The sequence below is a fragment of the Salvelinus fontinalis genome, unplaced genomic scaffold (assembly GCF_029448725.1).
Source record: "Salvelinus fontinalis isolate EN_2023a unplaced genomic scaffold, ASM2944872v1 scaffold_0212, whole genome shotgun sequence".
NCBI lineage: Eukaryota > Metazoa > Chordata > Actinopteri > Salmoniformes > Salmonidae > Salvelinus > Salvelinus fontinalis.
Genome location: NW_026600421.1, coordinates 150289 through 174454, shown reverse-complemented (window position 1 = coordinate 174454; position 24166 = coordinate 150289). Strand labels below are relative to the sequence as shown.

The 24166-nt window shown below is 40.6% G+C and overlaps 1 protein-coding gene across 1 annotated transcript in view; it reads right to left on the bottom strand.

Moving 5' to 3' along the window:
* The window catches only part of LOC129844724 (glutamate receptor-interacting protein 1-like), a 101883-nt gene extending 82831 nt beyond the window's left edge, over window positions 1-19052 (bottom strand). The window contains exons 1-2 of the mRNA XM_055912777.1: window positions 19037-19052; window positions 18403-18561 (exon numbers count right to left, since the gene is read on the bottom strand). Of these exons, the coding sequence (XP_055768752.1) occupies window positions 18403-18561; window positions 19037-19052 (175 nt within the window). The remainder of the gene's footprint in view (window positions 1-18402; window positions 18562-19036) is intronic.
* Window positions 19053-24166: the final 5114 nt, after the last annotated feature.

The following is a 24166-nucleotide window of genomic DNA, read 5'->3' as shown; positions in this document are numbered from 1 at the left end:
GATGGATGAGAAGAGAGAGGGATGGAGAAGAGAGAGGGGTGGAGAAGAGAGAGGGATGGAGAAGAGAGAGGGATGTAGAAGAGAGAGGGGTGGAGAAGAGAGAGGGATAGATAAGAGAGAGGGATATATAAGAGAGAGGGGTAGATAAGAGAGATGGATGAGAAGAGAGAGGGATGGAGAAGAGAGAGGGATGTAGAAGAGAGAGGGATAGATAAGAGAGAGGGATAGATAAGAGAGAGGGATAGATAAGAGAGAGGGATGGAGAAGAGAGAGGGATGGAGAAGAGAGAGGGATGTAGAAGAGAGAGGGATATATAAGAGAGAGGGATAGATAAGAGAGAGGGATGGAGAAGAGAGAGGGATGGAGAAGAGAGAGGGATGGAGAAGAGAGAGGGATGTAGAAGAGAGAGGGATAGATAAGAGAGAGGGGTAGATAAGAGAGATGGATGAGAAGAGAGAGGGATGGAGAAGAGAGAGGGATGGAGAAGAGAGAGGGATGTAGAAGAGAGAGGGATAGATAAGAGAGAGGGATATATAAGAGAGAGGGATGGAGAAGAGAGAGGGATGTAGAAGAGAGAGGGGTGGAGAAGAGAGAGGGATAGATAAGAGAGAGGGATATATAAGAGAGAGGGGTAGAGAAGAGAGATGGATGAGAAGAGAGAGGGATGAAGAAGAGAGAGGGATGGAGAAGAGAGAGGGATGTAGAAGAGAGAGGGGTGGAGAAGAGAGAGGGATATATAAGAGAGAGGGGTAGATAAGAGAGAGGGGTAGATAAGAGAGAGGGGTAGATAAGAGAGAGGGATGGAGAATAGAGAGGGATGTAGAAGAGAGAGGGATGGAGAAGAGAGAGGGGTGGAGAAGAGAGAGGGATAGATAAGAGAGAGGGATGGAGAAGAGAGAGGGATGGAGAAGAGAGAGGGGTGGAGAAGAGAGAGGGATGGAGAAGAGAGAGGGATGTAGAAGAGAGAGGGATGGAGTAGAGAGAGGGGTGGAGAAGAGAGAGGGATGGAGTAGAGAGAGGGATGGAGTAGAGAGAGGGGTGGAGAAGAGAGAGGGATGGAGAAGAGAGAGGGATGAGAAGAGAGAGGGATAGAGAAGAGAGAAGGATGGAGAAGAGAGATGGATAGAGAAGAGAGAAGGATAGATAGGAGAGATGGATGGAGAAGAGAGAGGGAGAGAGAAGAGAGAGGGATAGATAAGAGAGAGGGATGGAGAAGAGAGAGGGATAGATACGAGAGAGGGGTGGAGAAGAGAGAGGGATAGATAAGAGAGAGGGATGGAGAAAAGAGAGGGATGGAGAAGAGAGAGGGATGGAGTAGAGAGAGGGATGGAGAAGAGAGAGGGATTGAGAAGAGAGAGGGATGGAGTAGAGAGAGGGATGGAGAAGAGAGAGGGATGGAGAAAAGAGAGGGATGGAGAAGAGAGAGGGATGGAGTAGAGAGAGGGATGGAGAAGAGAGAGGGATGGAGAAGAGAGAGGGATGAGAAGAGAGAGGGATGGAGTAGAGAGAGGGATGGAGAAGAGAGAGGGATGGAGAAAAGAGAGGGATGGAGAAGAGAGAGGGATGGAGTAGAGAGAGGGATGGAGAAGAGAGAGGGATGGAGAAGAGAGAGGGATGGAGAAGAGAGATGGATAGAGAAGAGAGAAGGATAGATAAGAGAGATGGATGGAGAAGAGAGAGGGAGAGAGAAGAGAGAGGGAAAGATAAGAGAGGGATAGAGAAGAGAGATGGATGGATAAGAGAGATGGATGGATAAGAGAGAGGGATGAAGAGAGAGGGATATATAAGAGAGAGGGACGGAGAAGAGAGAGGGATGGAGAAGAGAGAGGGATGGAGAAGAGAGAGGGATGGAGAAGAGAGAGATGGAGAAGAGAGAGGGATGAGAAGAGAGGGATGGAGAAGAGAGAGAGATGGAGAAGAGAGAGGGATGAGAAGAGAGGGATGGAGTAGAGAGAGGGATGTAGAAGAGAGAGGGATGGAGAAGAGAGAGGGATAGATACGAGAGAGGGGTGGAGAAGAGAGAGGGATGGAGAAGAGAGAGTGATAGATACGAGAGAGGGGTGGAGAAGAGAGAGGGAGAGAGAAGAGAGAGGGATGGAGAAGAGAGATGGATAGATAAGAGAGAGGGATGGATAAGAGAGATGGATGAGAAGAGAGAGGGATGGAGAAGAGAGAGGGGTGGAGAAGAGAGAGGGATAGATAAGCGACAGGGATGGAGAAGAGAGAGGGGTGGAGAAGAGAGATGGATGAGAAGAGAGAGGGATATATACGAGAGAGGGATGGAGAAGAGAGAGGGATATATACGAGAGAGGGATGGAGAAGAGAGAGGGATATATACGAGAGAGGGATGGAGAAGAGAGAGGGATATATAAGAGAGAGGGATATATAAGAGAGAGGGATGGAGAAGAGAGAGGGATGGAGAAGAGAGAGGGATAGATAAGAGAGAGGGGTGGAGAAGAGAGAGGGATGGAGAAGAGAGAGGGATGTAGAAGAGAGAGGGGTGGAGAAGAGAGAGGGGTAGATAAGAGAGAGGGACAGATAAGAGAGAGGGACGGAGAAGAGAGATGGATGGAGAAGAGAGGGGGATAGATAAGAGAGAGGGGTATATACGAGAGAGAGGTGGAGAAGAGAGAGGGATGGAGAATAGAGAAGGATGTAGAAGAGAGAGGGATTGAGAAGAGAGAGGGAAAGATAAGAGAGAGGGGTGGAGAAGAGAGAGGGATAGATAAGCGAGAGGGATGGAGAAGAGAGAGGGATGGAGAAGAGAGAGTGATAGATAAGAGAGAGGGATGGAGAAGAGAGAGTGATAGATAAGAGAGAGGGATGGAGAAGAGAGAGGGATGGAGAAGAGAGAGGGATGTAGAAGAGAGAGGGGTGGAGAAGAGAGAGGGATAGATAAGAGAGAGGGATGGAGAAGAGAGAGGGATAGATAAGAGAGAGGGATGGAGAAGAGAGAGGGATGAGAAGAGAGAGGGATGGAGTAGAGAGAGGGATGGAGAAGAGAGAGGGATGGAGAAGAGAGAGGGATGGAGAAGAGAGAGGGGTGGAGAAGAGAGAGGGATAGAGAAGAGAGAAGGATGGAGAAGAGAGAGGGATGGAGAAGAGAGAGGGGTGGAGAAGAGAGAGGGATAGATAAGCGAGAGGGATGGAGAAGAGAGAGGGATATATAAGAGAGAGGGATGGAGAAGAGAGAGGGATAGATAAGAGAGAGGGATGGAGAAGAGAGAGGGATGAGAAGAGAGAGGGATGGAGTAGAGAGAGGGATGGAGAAAAGAGAGGGATGGAGAAGAGAGAGGGATGGAGAAGAGAGAGGGGTGGAGAAGAGAGAGGGATAGAGAAGAGAGAAGGATGGAGAAGAGAGAGGGATGGAGAAGAGAGAGGGATGGAGAAGAGAGAGGGATGGATAAGAGAGAGGGATATATACGAGAGAGGGATGGAGAAGAGAGAGGGATGGAGAAGAGAGAGGGGTGGAGAAGAGAGAGGGATAGAGAAGAGAGAAGGATAGATAAGAGAGAGGGATATATACGAGAGAGGGATGGAGAAGAGAAACAAGTGAATAACATGAAGAGATGGGCATCATTGGAGAGCAAAAGGTAAACTAACCACAACTAACATACTGTCGCCTCCAATACAGAAACCTCATCACCTAACATACTGTAACCCCCAATACAGAAACCTCATCACCCTAACATACTGTAACCCCCAATACAGAAACCTCATCACCTAACATACTGTAACCCCCAATACAGAAACCTCATCACCCTAACATACTGTAACCCCCAATACAGAAACCTCATCAACTAACATACTGTAACCCCCAATACAGAAACCTCATCACCCTAACATACTGTAACCCCCAATACAGAAACCTCATCACCCTAACATACTGTAACCCCCAATACAGAAACCTCATCACCCTAACATACTGTAACCCCCAATACAGAAACCTCATCAACTAACATACTGTAACCCCCAATACAGAAACCTCATCAACTAACATACTGTAACCCCCAATACAGAAACCTCATCACCCTAACATACTGTAACCCCCAATACAGAAACCTCATCACCCTAACATACTGTAACCCCCAATACAGAAACCTCATCACCCTAACATACTGTAACCCCCAATACAGAAACCTCATCACCCTAACATACTGTAACCCCCAATACAGAAACCTCATCAACTAACATACTGTAACCCCCAATACAGAAACCTCATCAACTAACATACTGTAACCCCCAATACAGAAACCTCATCACCCTAACATACTGTAACCCCCAATACAGAAACCTCATCACCCTAACATACTGTAACCCCCAATACAGAAACCTCATCACCCTAACATACTGTAACCCCCAATACAGAAACCTCATCACCCTAACATACTGTAACCCCCAATACAGAAACCTCATCAACTAACATACTGTAACCCCCAATACAGAAACCTCATCAACTAACATACTGTAACCCCCAATACAGAAACCTCATCAACTAACATACTGTAACCCCCAATACAGAAACCTCATCAACTAACATACTGTAACCCCCAATACAGAAACCTCATCAACTAACATACTGTAACCCCCAATACAGAAACCTCATCAACTAACATACTGTAACCCCCAATACAGAAACCTCATCAACTAACATACTGTAACCCCCAATACAGAAACCTCATCAACTAACATACTGGAACCCTCAATACAGAAACCTCATCAACTAACATACTGTAACCCCCAATACAGAAACCTCATCAACTAACATACTGTAACCCCCAATACAGAAACCTCATCAACTAACATACTGTAACCCCCAATACAGAAACCTCATCAACTAACATACTGTAACCCCCAATACAGAAACCTCATCACCCTAACATACTGTAACCCCCAATACAGAAACCTCATCAACTAACATACTGTAACCCCCAATACAGAAACCTCATCAACTAACATACTGTAACCCCCAATACAGAAACCTCATCACCTAACATACTGTAACCCCCAATACAGAAACCTCATCAACTAACATACTGTAACCCCCAATACAGAAACCTCATCAACTAACATACTGTAACCCCCAATACAGAAACCTCATCAAATAACATACTGTAACCCCCAATACAGAAACCTCATCAACTAACATACTGTAACCCCCAATACAGAAACCTCATCAACTAACATACTGGAACCCCCAATACAGAAACCTCATCAAATAACATACTGTAACCCCCAATACAGAAACCTCATCAACTAACATACTGTAACCCCCAATACAGAAACCTCATCAACTAACATACTGTAACCCCCAATACAGAAACCTCATCAACTAACATACTGTAACCCCCAATACAGAAACCTCATCAACTAACATACTGTAACCCCAATACAGAAACCTCATCACCCTAACATACTGTAACCCCCAATACAGAAACCTCATCAACTAACATACTGTAACCCCCAATACAGAAACCTCATCAACTAACATACTGTAACCCCCAATACAGAAACCTCATCAACTAACATACTGTAACCCCCAATACAGAAACCTCATCAACTAACATACTGGAACCCCCAATACAGAAACCTCATCAAATAACATACTGTAACCCCCAATACAGAAACCTCATCAACTAACATACTGTAACCCCCAATACAGAAACCTCATCAACTAACATACTGTAACCCCCAATACAGAAACCTCATCAACTAACATACTGTAACCCCCAATACAGAAACCTCATCACCTAACATACTGTTTCCCCAATACAGAAACCTCATCAACTAACATACTGTAACCCCCAATACAGAAACCTCATCAACTAACATACTGTAACCCCCAATACAGAAACCTCATCAACTAACATACTGTAACCCCCAATACAGAAACCTCATCAACTAACATACTGTCGCCTCCAATACAGAAACCTCATCAACTAACATACTGTAACCCCCAATACAGAAACCTCATCAACTAACATACTGTAACCCCCAATACAGAAACCTCATCACCCTAACATACTGTAACCCCCAATACAGAAACCTCATCAACTAACATACTGTAACCCCCAATACAGAAACCTCATCAACTAACATACTGTAACCCCCAATACAGAAACCTCATCAACTAACATACTGTAACCCCCAATACAGAAACCTCATCAACTAACATACTGTAACCCCCAATACAGAAACCTCATCAACTAACATACTGTAACCCCCAATACAGAAACCTCATCAACTAACATACTGGAACCCCCAATACAGAAACCTCATCAACTAACATACTGTAACCCCCAATACAGAAACCTCATCAACTAACCAACTGTGTGTGTGAGAGAGCAACAATACCCCGGTCATCTCTTAGACTAACTACTCTAAGCCTGAGACAAAGCCTGTGTATCCTTCAGCACCCGTTAATGAGACCATCACAGACAACCAGTCTCTAAGCCCTGTGTGCGTGTGTGTGTGTATGTATGTATGTATGTATGTATGTATGTGTGTGTGTGTGTGTGTGTGTGTGTGTGTGTGTGTGTGTGTGTGTGTGTGTGTGTGTGTGTGTGTGTGTGTGTGTGTGTGTGTCTAAGTCCTGTAATCCATCTGTTAATTAAGAAATAACATCAAGACTAAGGCTAATAAATTCCAACTAATTGTCTCAGGCTGACAGGAGAGGAGACAGGGGATAGGGGACAGGAGACAGGAGACAGGAGAGGAGACAGGAGACAGGGGACAGGAGACAGGAGAGGAGACATGGGACAGGAGACAGGGGAAAGGGGACACGGGACAGGGGACAGGGGCCAGGGGACAGGAGACAGGAGAAAGGGGACAGGAGAGGAGACAGGAGACAGGGTTTCAGAGTGGTTCCTTCTCAAGGTGATGAGTAGCCATTCCTATTACAGAATAATAACCTACTCTATTACAGTATAATAACCTACTCTATTACAGTATAATAACCTACTCTATTACAGTACAATAACCTACTCTATTACAGTATAATAACCTACTCTATTACAGTATAATACCCTACTCTATTACAGTATAATAACCTACTATATTACAGTATAATAACCTATTACAGTATAATAACCTACTCTATTACAGTATAATACCCTACTCTATTACAGTACAATAACCTACTCTATTACAGTACAATAACCTACTCTATTACAGTATAATAACCTACTCTATTACAGTATAATACCCTACTCTATTACAGTATAATAATCTATTACAGTATAATAACCTACTCTATTACAGTATAATAACCTACTCTATTACAGTATAATAACCTACTCTATTACAGTATAATAACCTACTCTATTACAGTATAATAACCTACTCTATTACAGTATAATAACCTACTCTATTACAGTATAATAACCTACTCTATTACAGTATAATAATCTATTACAGTATAATAACCTACTCTATTACAGTATAATAACCTACTCTATTACAGTATAATAATCTATTACAGTATAATAACCTACTCTATTACAGTATAATAACCTACTCTATTACAGTATAATAACCTACTCTATTACAGTATAATAATCTATTACAGTATAATAACCTACTCTATTACAGTATAATAACCTACTCTATTACAGTATAATACCTGCTCTATTACAGTATAATAACCTACTCTATTACAGTATAATAACCTACTCTATTACAGTATAATACCCTACTCTATTACAGTATAATAATCTATTACAGTATAATAACCTACTCTATTACAGTATAATAACCTACTCTATTACAGTATAATAATCTATTACAGTATAATAACCTACTCTATTACAGTATAATAACCTACTCTATTACAGTATAATACCTGCTCTATTACAGTATAATAACCTACTCTATTACAGTATAATAACCTACTCTATTACAGTATAATAATCTATTACAGTATAATAACCTACTCTATTACAGTATAATAACCTACTCTATTACAGTATAATAACCTACTCTATTACAGTATAATAACCTACTCTATTACAGTATAATAATCTATTACAGTATAATAACCTACTCTATTACAGTATAATAACCTACTCTATTACAGTATAATAATCTATTACAGTATAATAACCTACTCTATTACAGTATAATAACCTACTCTATTACAGTATAATAACCTACTCTATTACAGTATAATAACCTGCTCTATTACAGTATAATAATCTATTACAGTATAATAACCTACTCTATTACAGTATAATAACCTACTCTATTACAGTATAATAACCTACTCTATTACAGTATAATAACCTACTCTATTACAGTATAATAACCTACTCTATTACAGTATAATAACCTACTCTATTACAGTATAATAACCTACTCTATTACAGTACAATAACCTGCTCTATTACAGTATAATAATCTATTACAGTATAATACCCTACTCTATTACAGTATAATAACCTACTCTATTACAGTATAATAATCTATTACAGTATAATACCCTACTCTATTACAGTATAATAACCTACTCTATTACAGTATAATAACCTACTCTATTACAGTATAATACCCTACTCTATTACAGTATAATAACCTACTCTATTACAGTATAATAACCTACTCTATTACAGTATAATACCCTACTCTATTACAGTATAATAACCTACTCTATTACAGTATAATAACCTACTCTATTACAGTATAATAATCTATTACAGTATAATACCCTACTCTATTACAGTATAATAACCTACTCTATTACAGTATAATAATCTATTACAGTATAATACCCTACTCTATTACAGTATAATAACCTACTCTATTACAGTATAATAATCTATTACAGTATAATAACCTACTCTATTACAGTATAATACCCTACTCTATTACAGTATAATACCCTACTCTATTACAGTATAATACCCTACTCTATTACAGTATAATAATCTATTACAGTATAATACCCTACTCTATTACAGTATAATAACCTACTCTATTACAGTATAATAACCTGCTCTATTACAGTATAATAATCTACTCTATTACAGTATAATAACCTACTCTATTACAGTACAATAACCTACTCTATTACAGTATAATAACCTACTCTATTACAGTATAATAACCTACTCTATTACAGTATAATAATCTATTACAGTATAATAACCTACTCTATTACAGTATAATAACCTACTCTATTACAGTATAATAACCTACTCTATTACAGTATAATAACCTGCTCTATTACAGTATAATAACCTACTATATTACAGTATAATAACCTACTCTATTACAGTATAATAACCTGCTCTATTACAGTATAATAACCTACTCTATTACAGTATAATAACCTACTCTATTACAGTATAATAACCTGCTCTATTACAGTATAATAACCTACTCTATTACAGTATAATAACCTACTCTATTACAGTATAATAATCTATTACAGTATAATAACCTACTCTATTACAGTATAATAACCTACTCTATTACAGTATAATAACCTGCTCTATTACAGTATAATAATCTATTACAGTATAATAACCTACTCTATTACAGTATAATAACCTGCTCTATTACAGTATAATAACCTACTCTATTAAAGTATAATAACCTACTCTATTACAGTATAATAATCTATTACAGTATAATACCCTACTCTATTACAGTATAATAACCTACTCTATTACAGTATAATAATCTATTACAGTATAATAACCTACTCTATTACAGTATAATAACCTACTCTATTACAGTATAATACCCTGCTCTATTACAGTATAATAACCTACTCTATTACAGTATAATAACCTACTCTATTACAGTATAATAATCTATTACAGTATAATACCCTACTCTATTACAGTATAATAACCTACTCTATTACAGTATAATAATCTATTACAGTATAATAACCTACTCTAGTACAGTATAATAATCTATTACAGTATAATACCCTACTATATTACAGTATAATAACCTACTCTATTACAGTATAATAACCTACTCTATTACAGTATAATAACCTGCTCTATTACAGTATAATAACCTACTCTATTACAGTATAATAACCTACTCTATTACAGTATAATAACCTGCTCTATTACAGTATAATAACCTGCTCTATTACAGTATAATAACCTACTCTATTACAGTATAATAACCTATTACAGTATAATAACCTACTCTATCACAGTATAATAACCTACTCTATTACAGTATAATAACCTGCTCTATTACAGTATAATAATCTATTACAGTATAATAACCTACTCTAGTACAGTATAATAACCTACTCTATTACAGTATAATAATCTATTACAGTATAATAATCTATTACAGTATAATAATCTATTACAGTATAATACCCTACTCTATTACAGTATAATAACCTACTCTATTACAGTATAATAATCTATTACAGTATAATAACCTATTACAGTATAATAACCTACTCTATTACAGTATAATAATCTATTACAGTATAATAATCTATTACAGTATAATAACCTACTCTATTACAGTATAATAACCTATTACAGTATAATAATCTATTACAGTATAATAATCTATTACAGTATAATAATCTATTACAGTATAATAACCTACTCTATTACAGTATAATAACCTATTACAGTATAATAATCTATTACAGTATAATAACCTACTCTATTACAGTATAATAACCTACTCTATTACAGTATAATACCCTACTCTATTACAGTATAATAACCTACTCTATTACAGTATAATACCCTACTCTATTACAGTATAATAACCTACTCTATTACAGTATAATAATCTATTACAGTATAATAACCTACTCTATTACAGTATAATACCCTACTCTATTACAGTATAATAATCTATTACAGTATAATAACCTACTCTATTACATTATAATAATCTATTACAGTATAATAACCTACTCTATTACAGTATAATACCCTACTCTATTACAGTACAATAACCTACTCTATTACAGTATAATAACCTACTCTATTACAGTATAATACCCTACTCTATTACAGTATAATACCCTACTCTATTACAGTATAATAACCTACTCTATTACAGTATAATAACCTACTATATTACAGTATAATAACCTATTACAGTATAATAACCTACTCTATTACAGTATAATAACCTACTATATTACAGTACAATAACCTACTCTATTACAGTACAATAACCTACTCTATTACAGTATAATAACCTGCTCTATTACAGTATAATAATCTATTACAGTATAATAACCTACTCTATTACAGTATAATAACCTACTCTATTACAGTATAATAACCTACTCTATTACAGTATAATAACCTACTCTATTACAGTATAATACCCTACTCTATTACAGTATAATACCCTACTCTATTACAGTATAATACCCTACTCTATTACAGTATAATAACCTACTCTATTACAGTATAATACCCTACTCTATTACAGTATAATAACCTACTCTATTACAGTATAATAACCTACTCTATTACAGTATAATAACCTACTCTATTACAGTATAATAATCTATTACAGTATAATACCCTACTCTATTACAGTATAATAACCTACTATATTACAGTATAATAATCTATTACAGTATAATAACTTCTTGGAACTATAGGGGGTGCTGTTCCGCATTAGCATATTTGTGTCTCCAAATTAAACTGCCTCGTGCTAAATTCTTGATCGTACAATATGCATATTATTGTTATTATTGGATAGAAAACACCTTCTAGTTTCTATAGAAGTTGAAATTTTGTCTCTGAGTGGTACAGAACAATTTCTACAGCACTTTTCATGACAGGGTTCAGATTTCAGAAATTTTTACCTCTGATCTGGGGTCTGTTTTTAAGGCGACAGTGAATGCTATGAAGAAACCGACACTGCCTACGTCTTCCTCTGGGTGTCTGTACGTCATCACGTTTTCAATGGAATCGATGGGACATTCACAGCCATTATAAAAGACCAAAATGTATAGAGACCGCCCTTTCTCGTCGTGCGCCTGAAGCGTGAAGGACATCGGACCTGCCTCGTTCCAAATCGTTTTCTAACCAGCAATATTTCTCCGGTCATGTTTTTACTCGTTATAGGTGTTAAAAACATCATAATGTAGTTAATTTGAACCGTTTTATAGCAATTTATATCCGTTTAGTGCGATTTTGAGGAATTTATTTGTTGTGCACTCTGAAACTTTGGACACGTTTTGGGGTGTCGGTCGTTGGTGGTGGACATTTCGAAGGACAGAGGACATCTATCGACCAAAAGACGTTTATAACATAGAAAGGATACATTGCCCAAGAATCTGATGGAAGAACAGCTCAAAGTAAGCAATATTTAATATGATAAATCGTGTTTCTGTCGAAATATTTTAAACGCATATTTCGCCATTTTGTTTGGTATAGCTTCACTTGGCGAACCCTGTATTGAAAAGTAAGGATAATTTTAAAAATGTAAATAAGCGGTTGCATTAAGAACTAATTTGTCTTTCGATTCCTGTAAACCCTGTATTTTTTAGTCAAGTATATGATTAGCTTTCAATTAAACTAGATCACTCTGATAGATGACGTCAGACATATTGAGGCTTGATTTCCTAGTATTTTTATTGTGTAACCACGGTTTTGTATGGCTAAATATGCACCTTTTCGAACAAACTGTATATGTATATTGTAAAATGATGTTACAGGAGTGTCATCGGAAGAATTCTGAGAAGGTTAGTGAAAAAATTAATATATTTTGGCGATGTTGACTTTTATCGCTCACTTTGGCTAGAATCAATGCTGGGCTGCTATGTGCTATGTGCTATGCTAATATAACGATTTATTGTGTTTTCGCTGTAAGACACTTAGAAAATCTGAAATATTGTCTGTATTCACAGGATCTGTGTCTTTCGATTAGTGTATGCTGTGTATTTTTACGAAATGTTTGATGATTAGTAGTTAGGTAAACACGTTGCTCATTGTAATTATTCTAGTCCATTTGTGACGGTGGGTGCAATTGTAAACTATGTCAGCTACCTGAAATATGCACATTTTTCTAACAAAACCTATCCCATACCATAAATATGTTATCAGACTGTCATCTGATGAGTTTTTTTCTTGGTTAGGGGCTATAAATATCTTAGTTTAGCCGAATTGGTGATAGCTACTGGTGTTGGTGGACAAATAAAAGATGGTGGATTATGCTAATGTGTTTTTAGCTAATAGATTTACATCTTTACATATTGTGTCTTCCCTGTAAAACATTTAAAAAATCTGAAATGGTGGCTTTATTCACAAGATCTGTATCTTTCATCTGGTGTCTTGGACTTGTGATTTAATGATATTTAGATGCTACTATCTACTTGTGAAGCTATGCTAGCTATGCTAAACAGTGTGTGGGGGGTGGGGGGTGCTCCCGGATCCGGGTTTCTGAGGCAGTAGAGGATAACCTACTCTATTACAGTATAATACCCTACTCTATTACAGTATAATAATCTATTACAGTATAATAACCTACTCTATTACAGTATAATACCCTACTCTATTACAGTATAATAACCTACTCTATTACAGTATAATAACCTACTCTATTACAGTATAATACCCTACTCTATTACAGTATAATAACCTACTCTATTACAGTATAATACCCTACTCTATTACAGTATAATAACCTACTCTATTACAGTATAATAACCTACTCTATTACAGTATAATAACCTGCTCTATTACAGTATAATAACCTACTCTATTACAGTATAATAACCTACTCTATTACAGTATAATAATCTATTACAGTATAATAATCTATTACAGTATAATACCCTACTCTATTACAGTATAATAACCTACTCTATTACAGTATAATAATCTATTACAGTATAATAACCTACTCTATTACAGTATAATACCCTACTCTATTACAGTATAATAACCTGCTCTATTACAGTATAATAACCTGCTCTATTACAGTATAATAACCTACTCTATTACAGTATAATACCCTACTCTATTACAGTATAATAACCTGCTCTATTACAGTATAATAACCTACTCTATTACAGTATAATAACCTACTCTATTACAGTATAATAACCTGCTCTATTACAGTATAATAATCTATTACAGTATAATAACCTGCTCTATTACAGTATAATAATCTATTACAGTATAATACCCTACTCTATTACAGTATAATAACCTACTCTATTACAGTATAATAACCTATTCTATTACAGTATAATAACCTACTCTATCACAGTATAATAACCTACTCTATAGTGCTCTGACATATTGATGACATTTGACTACAATTAAAATATAATTCTAATTCAAGTATACTGGCCGTGTAACTCTGACATGTATGGAATAAAACCCACATGTTTTCAATATCAACTCAAACAGGCTCTGTAAAACATTTGGACCCACAAATGAACTCTGACCTCCCGTCGATGGCAGAACAAATGAACTCTGACCTCCCATCAATGGCAGAACAAATTAACTCTGACCTCCCATCGATGGCAGAACAAATTAACTCTGACCTCCCTTCGATGGCAGAACAAATTAAGTCTAGAGTGAAAAAAAAAGCCAGAAACGAAAAAGGAGAAAAACACCAAATGATTTGAAAGCCATTGATGGGTTTGTGGTGTATTATGGGTAATTGACATCAATCAGGAGAATGGAGCTGTCGTGACTACCTCCTCTATTCACTCTCTTCCCCCACAGGGTTCTGGTCAAAAGTACTGTTAAGAGCATAGTGTAGGATGCAGGAGGATGCAGCCTGTCAAGCTCTGAGTGGAGTCTAGAAGACATCTCTCCCTCGCTCCACCTCTCTGCTGACTTGTCCTTGAGATGCAGTAGGATGCAGCCTGTCAAGCTCTGAGTGGAGTCTAGAAGACATCTCTCCCTCGCTCCACCTCTCTGCTGACTTGTCCTTGAAATGCAGTAGACTAGGAGACATCTCTCTCTCGCTCCACCTCTCTGCTGACTTGTCCTTGAGATGCAGTAGACTAGGAGACATCTCTCTCTCGCTCCACCTCTCTGCTGACTTGTCCTTGAGATGCAGTAGACTAGGAGACATCTCTCTCTCGCTCCACCTCTCTGCTGACTTGTCCTTGAGATGTAGTAGACTAGAAGACATCTCTCTCTCGCTCCACCTCTCTGCTGACTTGTCCTTGAAATGCAGTAGACTAGGAGACATCTCTCTCTCGCTCCACCTCTCTGCTGACTTGTCCTTGAGATGCAGTAGACTAGGAGACATCTCTCTCTCGCTCCACCTCTCTGCTGACTTGTCCTTGAGATGCAGTAGGGCGCATCCTGTCAAGCTCTGAGTGGGGTCTAGAAGACATCTCTCTCTCGCTCCACCTCTCTGCTGACTTGTCCTTGAGATGCAGGAGACTAGGAGACATCTCTCTCTCACTCCACCTCTCTGCTGACTTGTCCTTGAGATGCAGTAGGACGCATCCTGTCAAGCTCTGAGTGGAGTCTAGAAGACATCTCTCCCTCGCTCCACCTCTCTGCTGAGTTGTCCTTGAGATGCAGTAGACTAGGAGATGACAGGCTGGATCAATAGCACCAGGAACAAGTGGCATAATCATGGAGGATGCAGCATTGGCCTGGCTGGTTAAAGGCCTCAATTATTTATGAATAGAGAACAGTTTACTTTAAATATAATGTTGATCTGTCCAGTTATCCTTATATATATATATATATTTATATATAAATATATATATATATATATATATATATAGAGAGAGAGAGAGAGAGAGAGAGAGGGTCCTAGGGCTCTGTTCACAAACACAAACACACCCCACAAAGCCCCAGGACAACAGCACAATTAGACCCAACCAAATCACGAGAAAACAAAAAGATAATTACTTGACACATTGGAAAGAATTAACAAAAAAACAGAGCAAACTAGAATGCTATTTAGCCCTAAACAGAGAGTACACAGTGGCAGAATACCTGACCCCTGTGACTGACCCAAACTTAAGGAAAGCTTTGACTATGTACAGACTCAGTGAGCATAGCCTTGCTATTGAGAAAGGCCGCCGTAGGCAGACATGGCTCTCAAGAGAAGACAGGCTATGTGCACACTGCCCACAACATGAGGTGGAAACCAAGCTGCACTTCCTAACCTCCTGCCCAATGTATGACCATATTAGAGACACATATTTCCCTCAGATCACACAGATCCACAAAGAATTCGAAAACAAATCCAATTTTGATAAACTCCCATATCTACTGGGTGAAATTCCACAGTGTGCCATCACAGCAGCAAGATTTGTGACCTGTTGCCACAAGAAAAGGGCAACCAGTGAAAAACAAACACCATTGTGAATACAACCCATATTTATGCTTACTTATTTTAACTTGTGTGCTTTAACAATTTGTACATTGTTACAACACTGTATATATTTAATATGACACTCGTAATGTCTTTATTGTTTTGAAACTTCTGTATGTGTAATGTTTACTGTTAATTCGTTTTGTTTGTTTCACTTTTGTGTATTGTCTACCTCATTTGCTTTGGCAATGTTAACACATGTTTCCCATGCCAATAAAGCCCCTTGAATTGAATTGAATTGAATTGAATTGAATTGAATTGAATTGAATTGAATTGAATTGAGAGAGAGAGAGAGAGAGAGAGAGAGAGAGAGAGAGAGAGAGAGAGAGAGAGAGAGAGAGAGAGAGAGAGAGAGAGAGAGAGAGAGAGAGAGAGAGATATCTAATCTACTGTAATCTACCTGGTGTGTGTAGCAGACTGGGCCAATTAGAACATAGTATTAGTGGTTGAGGTGGTGCTATTCATTAACATTGACAAGCTGTCTCAGGAAACCCTCGAGACACCTGGGTCGTCACGCACAAAGACCCACCAACCCTAGACAGCTCCATCCACTGTGTGTGTGTGTGTCGGAGGTGTGTGTGTGTGTGTGTGTGTGTGTGTGTGTGTGTGTGTGTGTGTGTGTGTGTGTGTGTGTGTGTGTGTGTGTGTGTGTGTGTGTGTGTGTGTGTGTGTGTGTGTGTGTGTGTGTGTGTGTGTGTGTGTGTGTGTGTGTGTGTGTGTGTGTGAGAACCGGAGACAGGTTACTTGGGGCAGTTAAAAGGCTAGCCATGTTTACATTGTACTAACATGAGTATCTCTCTGTCTCTCTCTCTGTCTGTCTCTGTCTCTATATGTCTCTCTCTCTCAATGTCTGTCTCTGTCTCTATATGTCTCTCTCTCTCTCTGTCCCTCTCTCTCTCTCTCTCTTCTCTCTCTCTCTCTCTCTCTCTCTCTCTCTCTCTCTCTCTCTCTCTCTCTCTCCCTCTGTCTCTCTCTCTATGTTTCTCTCTCCCTCTGTCTCTATATATGTTTCTCTCTCTCTCTCCCTCTGAGGTTTTATAAGGACTGATGTCATTCATGTTGTAGTACATCGCTGAATGGTTAGTGGTTACAGAGACCTTTCTGGTGCCTCCACAATCCAGCATCCCTCCCTGGCCAAGTGGACTGACAGGACTGTATCAGCACTGTGCACCTTGCTTTAATGCCCTAGATGAGGTAATACATACAACACTCAGCTCAGTGGCTTTCAGGGACAATGGAGAGATGGAGAGAACCAGAGAGAGAGAGATGGAGGGGGAGAGATGGAGAGAACCAGAGAGAGAGATGGAGGGGGAGAGATGGAGAGAACCAGAGAGAGAGATGGAGAGCAAGAGCGAGAGAGAAAGATGGAGAGAGCCGGAGAAAGCCAGAGAAAGAGAGAGATGGAGAGAACCGGAGTGAGCGATGGAGAATACCGGCGAGAGCGATGGAGAATTGCAGAAAGAGCGATGGAGAATACCGAAGAGAGCGATGGAGAGAGCCAGAGAAAGAGAGAGATGGAGAACACCGGAGAGAGAGATGGAGAGAGCCAGAAGAGGACTTTAGTTCCGCTCTATTTTCCTTCAGCCCAGGAAACCAGATGAGAGAAAGAAAATATCACTTCAACCCAAAACAAATCTGAGCTCAACAGAAATAAATAGATGAAAGGATCAAAGATGAAGGAGCAGGAGAAGAAGGAGGAGGAGGAAGAGGAGGAAGATGAGGTGGAAGAAAAGGAGGGAGAGGTGGAGGGAGAGGAGGAGGAGGGAGAGGAGGAGGAAGAGGAGGAAGAGGAGGATGGAGAGTAGGAAGAGGGAGAGGAGGATGGAGGATGGAGAGGAGGAGGAGGAGGACGAGGTGGAGGAGGAGGAGGAAGAGGGAGTGGAGGAGGAGGAGGAGGGGGAGGAGGAGGAGGAAGAGGAGGTGGAAGAGGAGGAGGGAGAAGAGAGGAGGAGGGAGAGGAGGAGGAGGAAGAAGGAGAGGAGTAGGATGAGGAGGGAGAGGAACAAACAGGAGCAGGACTCGGAGGAGAAAGACATAGAAGACCAGAGAAAGAAGAGGACTAGGGAAGAGGAGAATAAGGAACATTACGGGGGTTGTTGGGAGAGGTTTTGTGGTGCTTGGAGGCCTGGTGTCTCTGGGACTGGTCAGGATGGTAGGTGTTATAGTGTTGGTAGGGGAGGAAGTTGCTGTTGTTGTTGGCTGAAGAGGACTCCCAGGGAAGGGTCCGCGTGCTTCTCTGCACCTTGACTGGTCACAAACAGAGAGAAGCACCACAGGGGATAAGGAGGGGGAACGAGGGGATTGGAACAAGGGTAGAACAGGGGTGAGGGGGGTGAGGGGGGGGACGAGGGGATTGGAACAAGGGTAAAACAGGGGTGAGGGGGGGGGACGAGGGGATTGGAACAAGGGTAAAACAGGGGTGAGGGGGGGAACGAGGGGATTGGAACAAGGGTAAAACAGTGGTGGGGAGGGGGAACGAGGGGATTGGAACAAGGGTAAAACAGGGGTGGGGAGGGGGGGGGGGGGGGGGGGGGGGGCAAATACATCAAGGTAAATGTGTTCAGTCCGTCAACGGTTTTCAGGTGGATATAAAATATCATGTGATTGGGACACAGGAGGCAGACATCAGGTTAAATCAAAGTGCCCAGTCGTCCTTTGCCTTTTCATGGAGGCTTCTAGAAGGGTTCACTAAAGAATACATGATTTTAAACAGATTCCAGACCCCAGTTCCAGTACATTGTGACAGCTGAATCAGTCCTATTGTCTGGCAGGACGTCAGTACTTCTGAAATGGATTACAACACGTTAAAACTTCAAATACCCCTTCGTTCAAAACGCCGTGCTAGTCCTTATACAGTGCACTCATTTTGACCAGGGCCCACGGTCGAAAGTTTATTTATGACCTTTATTTAACTAGGAGAGTCAGTTAAGAACATATTCTTATTTTCAATGACTGCCTAGGAACAGTTGTTACGAATCCCGCCGAGGATGGTGCCTCTTCCCGTTCGGGCGGCGCTCGGCGGTCGTCGTCTCCGGTCTACTAGCTGCCACCGATCCCCTTTTCTGTTTTCATTTAGTTTTGTCTAATTGGTTGCACCTGTTTTGTGTTTAGGTTAGTGTGTTATTTAAACCCAGTTGGCCTGTCGACTTTTGTGCGGCTTGTTATTCTGTTTTGTGGTGTTTGTTATAGAGTGGATTTTATCCTAGTTATTTTTGGACTGTATCTTGACGCGCCGTTTTGTTGTGTGGCGTAGCCGTCTCATTTATATTCTGTTTGGAATATTCAAATATCCACTTGCTCCGAACTACCCTGCTCTCTGCGCCTGACTCCTTCATTCACCATTGGAATCGTTACAACAGTGGGTTAACTGCCTTGTTCAGGGGGAAGAACGAGAGATTTGTACCGTGTCAGCTCGGGGATTTGATCTAGCAACCTTTACGGTTACTAGGCCAACGCTCTAACCACTAGGCTCCCCTGCCGCACTAAGTAGAGCACTACAAAGGGAATATGGTGCCATTTAGGACACAGAGAGTGATTGCTATTGGAATACCTGTTACTGTCAATCTTTGTTCACATTGGCTGTTTGAAGTGACTCAAATCCAATTTTTTTTGTATATCCGATTTTAAATCTGTTCTTTTTACGACAGTCTGAACAACCAAAAAGCACATCTGATATTTCAAATCTGATTCCTGGCCATGCGACTTGTGTCTGAACAGTCAAATCGGATTTATTTGCCCTCAAGTGGTTTTAGACTGGTATTTGGCATATCTTGTTGCTTGCTAGCTGCTCTGTTGACAGTTTGACAAGACCATGTGGTAGCTAACTAGCTAGCTTGCTAATTGTTTACAAACAAATTAGTGAATTTGCTAGAAAGCTCCCTAGCTAGCTAGTTGACAGCTGTTTCTAGCTAGTTGACAGCTGTGGCTAGCTAGTTGACAGCTGTGGCTAGCTAGTTGACAGCTGTGGCTAGCTAGTTGACTGCTGTGGCTAGCTTGTTGACTGCTGTGGCTAGCTAGTTGACAGATGTGGCTAGTTAGTTGACTGCTGTGGCTAGCTAGTTTGACAGCTGTGGCTAGCTAGTTGACAGCTGTGGCTAGCTAGTTGACAGCTGTGGCTAGCTAGTTGACTGCTGTGGCTAGCTAGTTGACAGCTGTGGCTAGCTAGTTGACTGTTGTGGCTAGCTTGTTGACTGCTGTGGCTAGCTAGTTGACAGATGTGGCTAGCTAGTTGAGTGCTGTGGCTAGCTAGTTGACAGCTGTGGCTAGCTAGTTGACTGCTGTGGCTAGCTAGTTGACAGCTGTGGCTAGCTAGTTGACTGCTGTGGCTAGCTAGTTGACAGCTGTGGCTAGCCATAAAAAGGACTCATTTTGAAAGTTGGAGAATCTTTTCCTTTGGAACTTTTAAAAGTGTTCTCACACTGAACCTTCACAGCAACTGGGAAACGTCCACGCCAGGCGCTGTTGTCACCTTAGCCTGCTACGTAACTTCTGAGTGACAGGGAGCACCACCACCAATCAGCCTACCATCATTACTATGATGACATGCGTGTGACCGTGTCAGCGTGCACTGCGCCCGGCCTGCCACAGGAGTCGCCAGGTGTACGGTGTTTCCTCCGACACATTGGTGCGGCTGGCTTCCGGGTTAAGTGGGCATTGTGTCAAGAAGCAGTGCGGCTTGGTTGGGTTGTGTTTCGGAGGAGGACATCCCTGCCGGCCAAACCCTCCCTTAACCCGGACGACACTGGACCAATTGTGCCCCGCTCCATGGGTCTCCCGGTCGCGGCCGGCTGCGACACAGCCTGGACTCGAACCCAGAATCTCTAGTGACACAGCTAGCACTGCCTTAGACCACTGCGCCACGCGGGAGCGCCCAGACAGTAGCATAACTAGTCTGATTCTCTGTAATAATGGTATGAGAATAGTAATGCATTTTATTATTGTAAAGTAGGTTGTTGCATCAAACAACACAACAACATTTCCAGTCACCTCCTTGTCTGAAGGACATGTGAATAAAACAGGTTCATGTCAAGCCCAGCATGTTTTTTTACCCACAAGTCTCATGGAATGTAGGTCTACAATGAACACCACACATTGGCTGCTACTGTAGGCTGAATGATAGAACAGCTATTTCCATGTTAAAATGTTATGGGATGTATTTTCTCCATTGTTTTTGATGGTAGGCCACTCTGGTAGGACTACATAGTGATCAAACAGCCACAGTAGCCTACTCGGCCACCGTTAAAACATAAAGCGGAAACAGCCACAGTAGCCTACTCGGCCACCGTTAAAACATAAAGCGGAAACAGCCACAGTAGCCTACTCGGCCACCGTTAAAACATAAAGCGGAAACAGCCACAGTAGCCTACTCGGCCACCGTTAAAACATAAAGCGGAAACAGCCACAGTAGCCTACTCGGCCACCGTTAAAACATAAAGCGGAAACAGCCACAGTAGCCTACTCGGCCACCGTTAAAACATAAAGCGGAAACAGCCACAGTAGCCTACTCGGCCACCGTTAAAACATAAAGCGGAAACAGCCACAGTAGCCTACTCGGCCACCGTTAAAACATAAAGCGGAAACAGCCACAGTAGCCTACTCGGCCACCGTTAAAACATAAAGCGGAAACAGCCACAGTAGCCTACTCGGCCACCGTTAAAACATAAAGCGGAAACAGCCACAGTAGCCTACTCGGCCACCGTTAAAACATAAAGCGGAAACAGCCACAGTAGCCTACTCGGCCACCGTTAAAACATAAAGCGGAAACAGCCTCAGTGTTCACAGTAAACGCCTACCGGAAAGTGTTTTCACAACATTCAAGTTTTCGCTCAGCAGACCCGAAATTTGTCCAAACCAAGACAGCTTTTCTCTCCCACTGCATCGCGATAACGCCACAGTTACCCACTGAGACAAGTACCATCAATAGAGACGGCGGGTGAACTTTTAGAGAGTTGTTGGTCAATTCAAAATGTAGATGAGGCTTTTGACCCGATGCCAAACTAACTGTTAGTTACTGAAGAGTTGTCCAGTGTTTTCTGGACAACCCCCCCCCCCCCCCCACCCCCTCCAAATAAATGTAGGGAACATTTATCATGAGCTTGTTGAACAGCAGTAGTTAAAATCCTGGCAGCAATAGTCCTTTAAAGGACATGAACACCCTCCAAACGCCAAAAACCACTCTGTCCTTTCTCCTTCAGACGTGGTAGTAAAGCACTGATAAGCAGATGGTCTGTGTGGATAATATCACACTAAACAACATTGAAAATGACAACATCCTACCTCCCCATTATCACAGATGGCTTAGTGTGGTTGGCTGCTTGGCTTGTCTGTCATGTATTTCATCCTATCAGGGTTCTGATCCATTCCCCTACCCCCCTGTCCAGAATGCACTAGTATCTTATCGCATCAGATAACACCAGACAGAGAAAACATTGGATTACATCCAGAAATCTACACACCTTTCCCAAAGAAAACATTATCATTGTCATAAACGTTTGATAAATGTCTCAGTGGGTAACTGTGGCGTTATCGCGATGCAGTGGGGGAGAAAAGCTGTCTGGGCCTTGTCATGAAGCCTGTTTAATAATCCTCAGATCCAACAGGATCCCTGATCCGTGTCCCAATGGCACCCTATTCCCTATTATAGTGCACTACTTTAGACCAGAGCCCTATTCCCTATATAGTGCACTACTTTAGACCAGAGCCCTATTCCCTATGTAGTGCACTACTTTAGACCAGAGCCCTATTCCCTATGTAGTGCACTACTTTAGATGCATTCCTATGTAGGTAATAGGGTTCCATGGGGGATGTAGTGCTGGTCTCCAAATCCCCAGGTACATGATACTGATCAACCTCCTACTGCTTGTAGAAATGTCACCTGGACTCAGAGGTTTAAACCTGCAGATTATGGAACAGAGCAGTGGTGGTTGGATAATCCCTGTGTGTGTGTGTGTGTGTGTGTGTGTGTGTGTGTGTGTGTGTGTGTGTGTGTGTGTGTGTGTGTGTGTGTGTGTGTGTGTGTGTGTGTGTGTGTGTGGGTGTGTGTGTGGGTGGTGTGTGTGTGTGTGTGTGTGTGTGTGGGTGTGTGTGTGTGTGTGTGTGTGTGTGTGTAGTGTGTGTGTGTGTGTAGTGTGTGTGTGTAGTGTGTGTATGTAGTGTGTAGTGTGTGTGTAGTGTGTGTGTAGTGTGTGTGTGTGTGTGTGTGTGTGTGTGTGTGTGTGTGTGTGTGTGTGTGTGTGTGTGTGTGTGTGTGTGTGTGTGTGTGTGTGTGTGTGTGTGTGTGTGTAATCTCTATCCTCTCCTCTGTTCTATTCCCTCTCTGGTATTAAAGGACAGTTGAAACAACTAAATGTGTCTCTATGTCTGTGCACCTGTCTATAAAAATTACTTTACTACTCACAGCTCCAATGAAAACCTGCAGCAGATATGGTATTACTACCTGATTACTAGACTAGTAGATATAGTATTACTACCTGATTAGTCATTACTAGACTAGTAGATATAGTATTACTACCTGATTACTAGACTAGCAGATATAGTATTACTACCTGATTAGTCATCACTAGACTTGTAGATATAGTATTACTACCTGATTAGTCATTACTAGACTAGTAGATATAGTGTTACTACCTGATTAGTCATCACTAGACTAGTAGATATAGTATTACTACCTGATTACTAGACTAGTAGATATAGTATTACTACCTGATTAATCATTACTAGACTAGTAGATATAGTATTACTACCTGATTACTAGACTAGTAGATATAGTATTACTACCTGATTACTAGACTAGTAGATATAGTATTACTACCTGATTAATCATTACTAGACTAGTAGATATAGTATTACTACC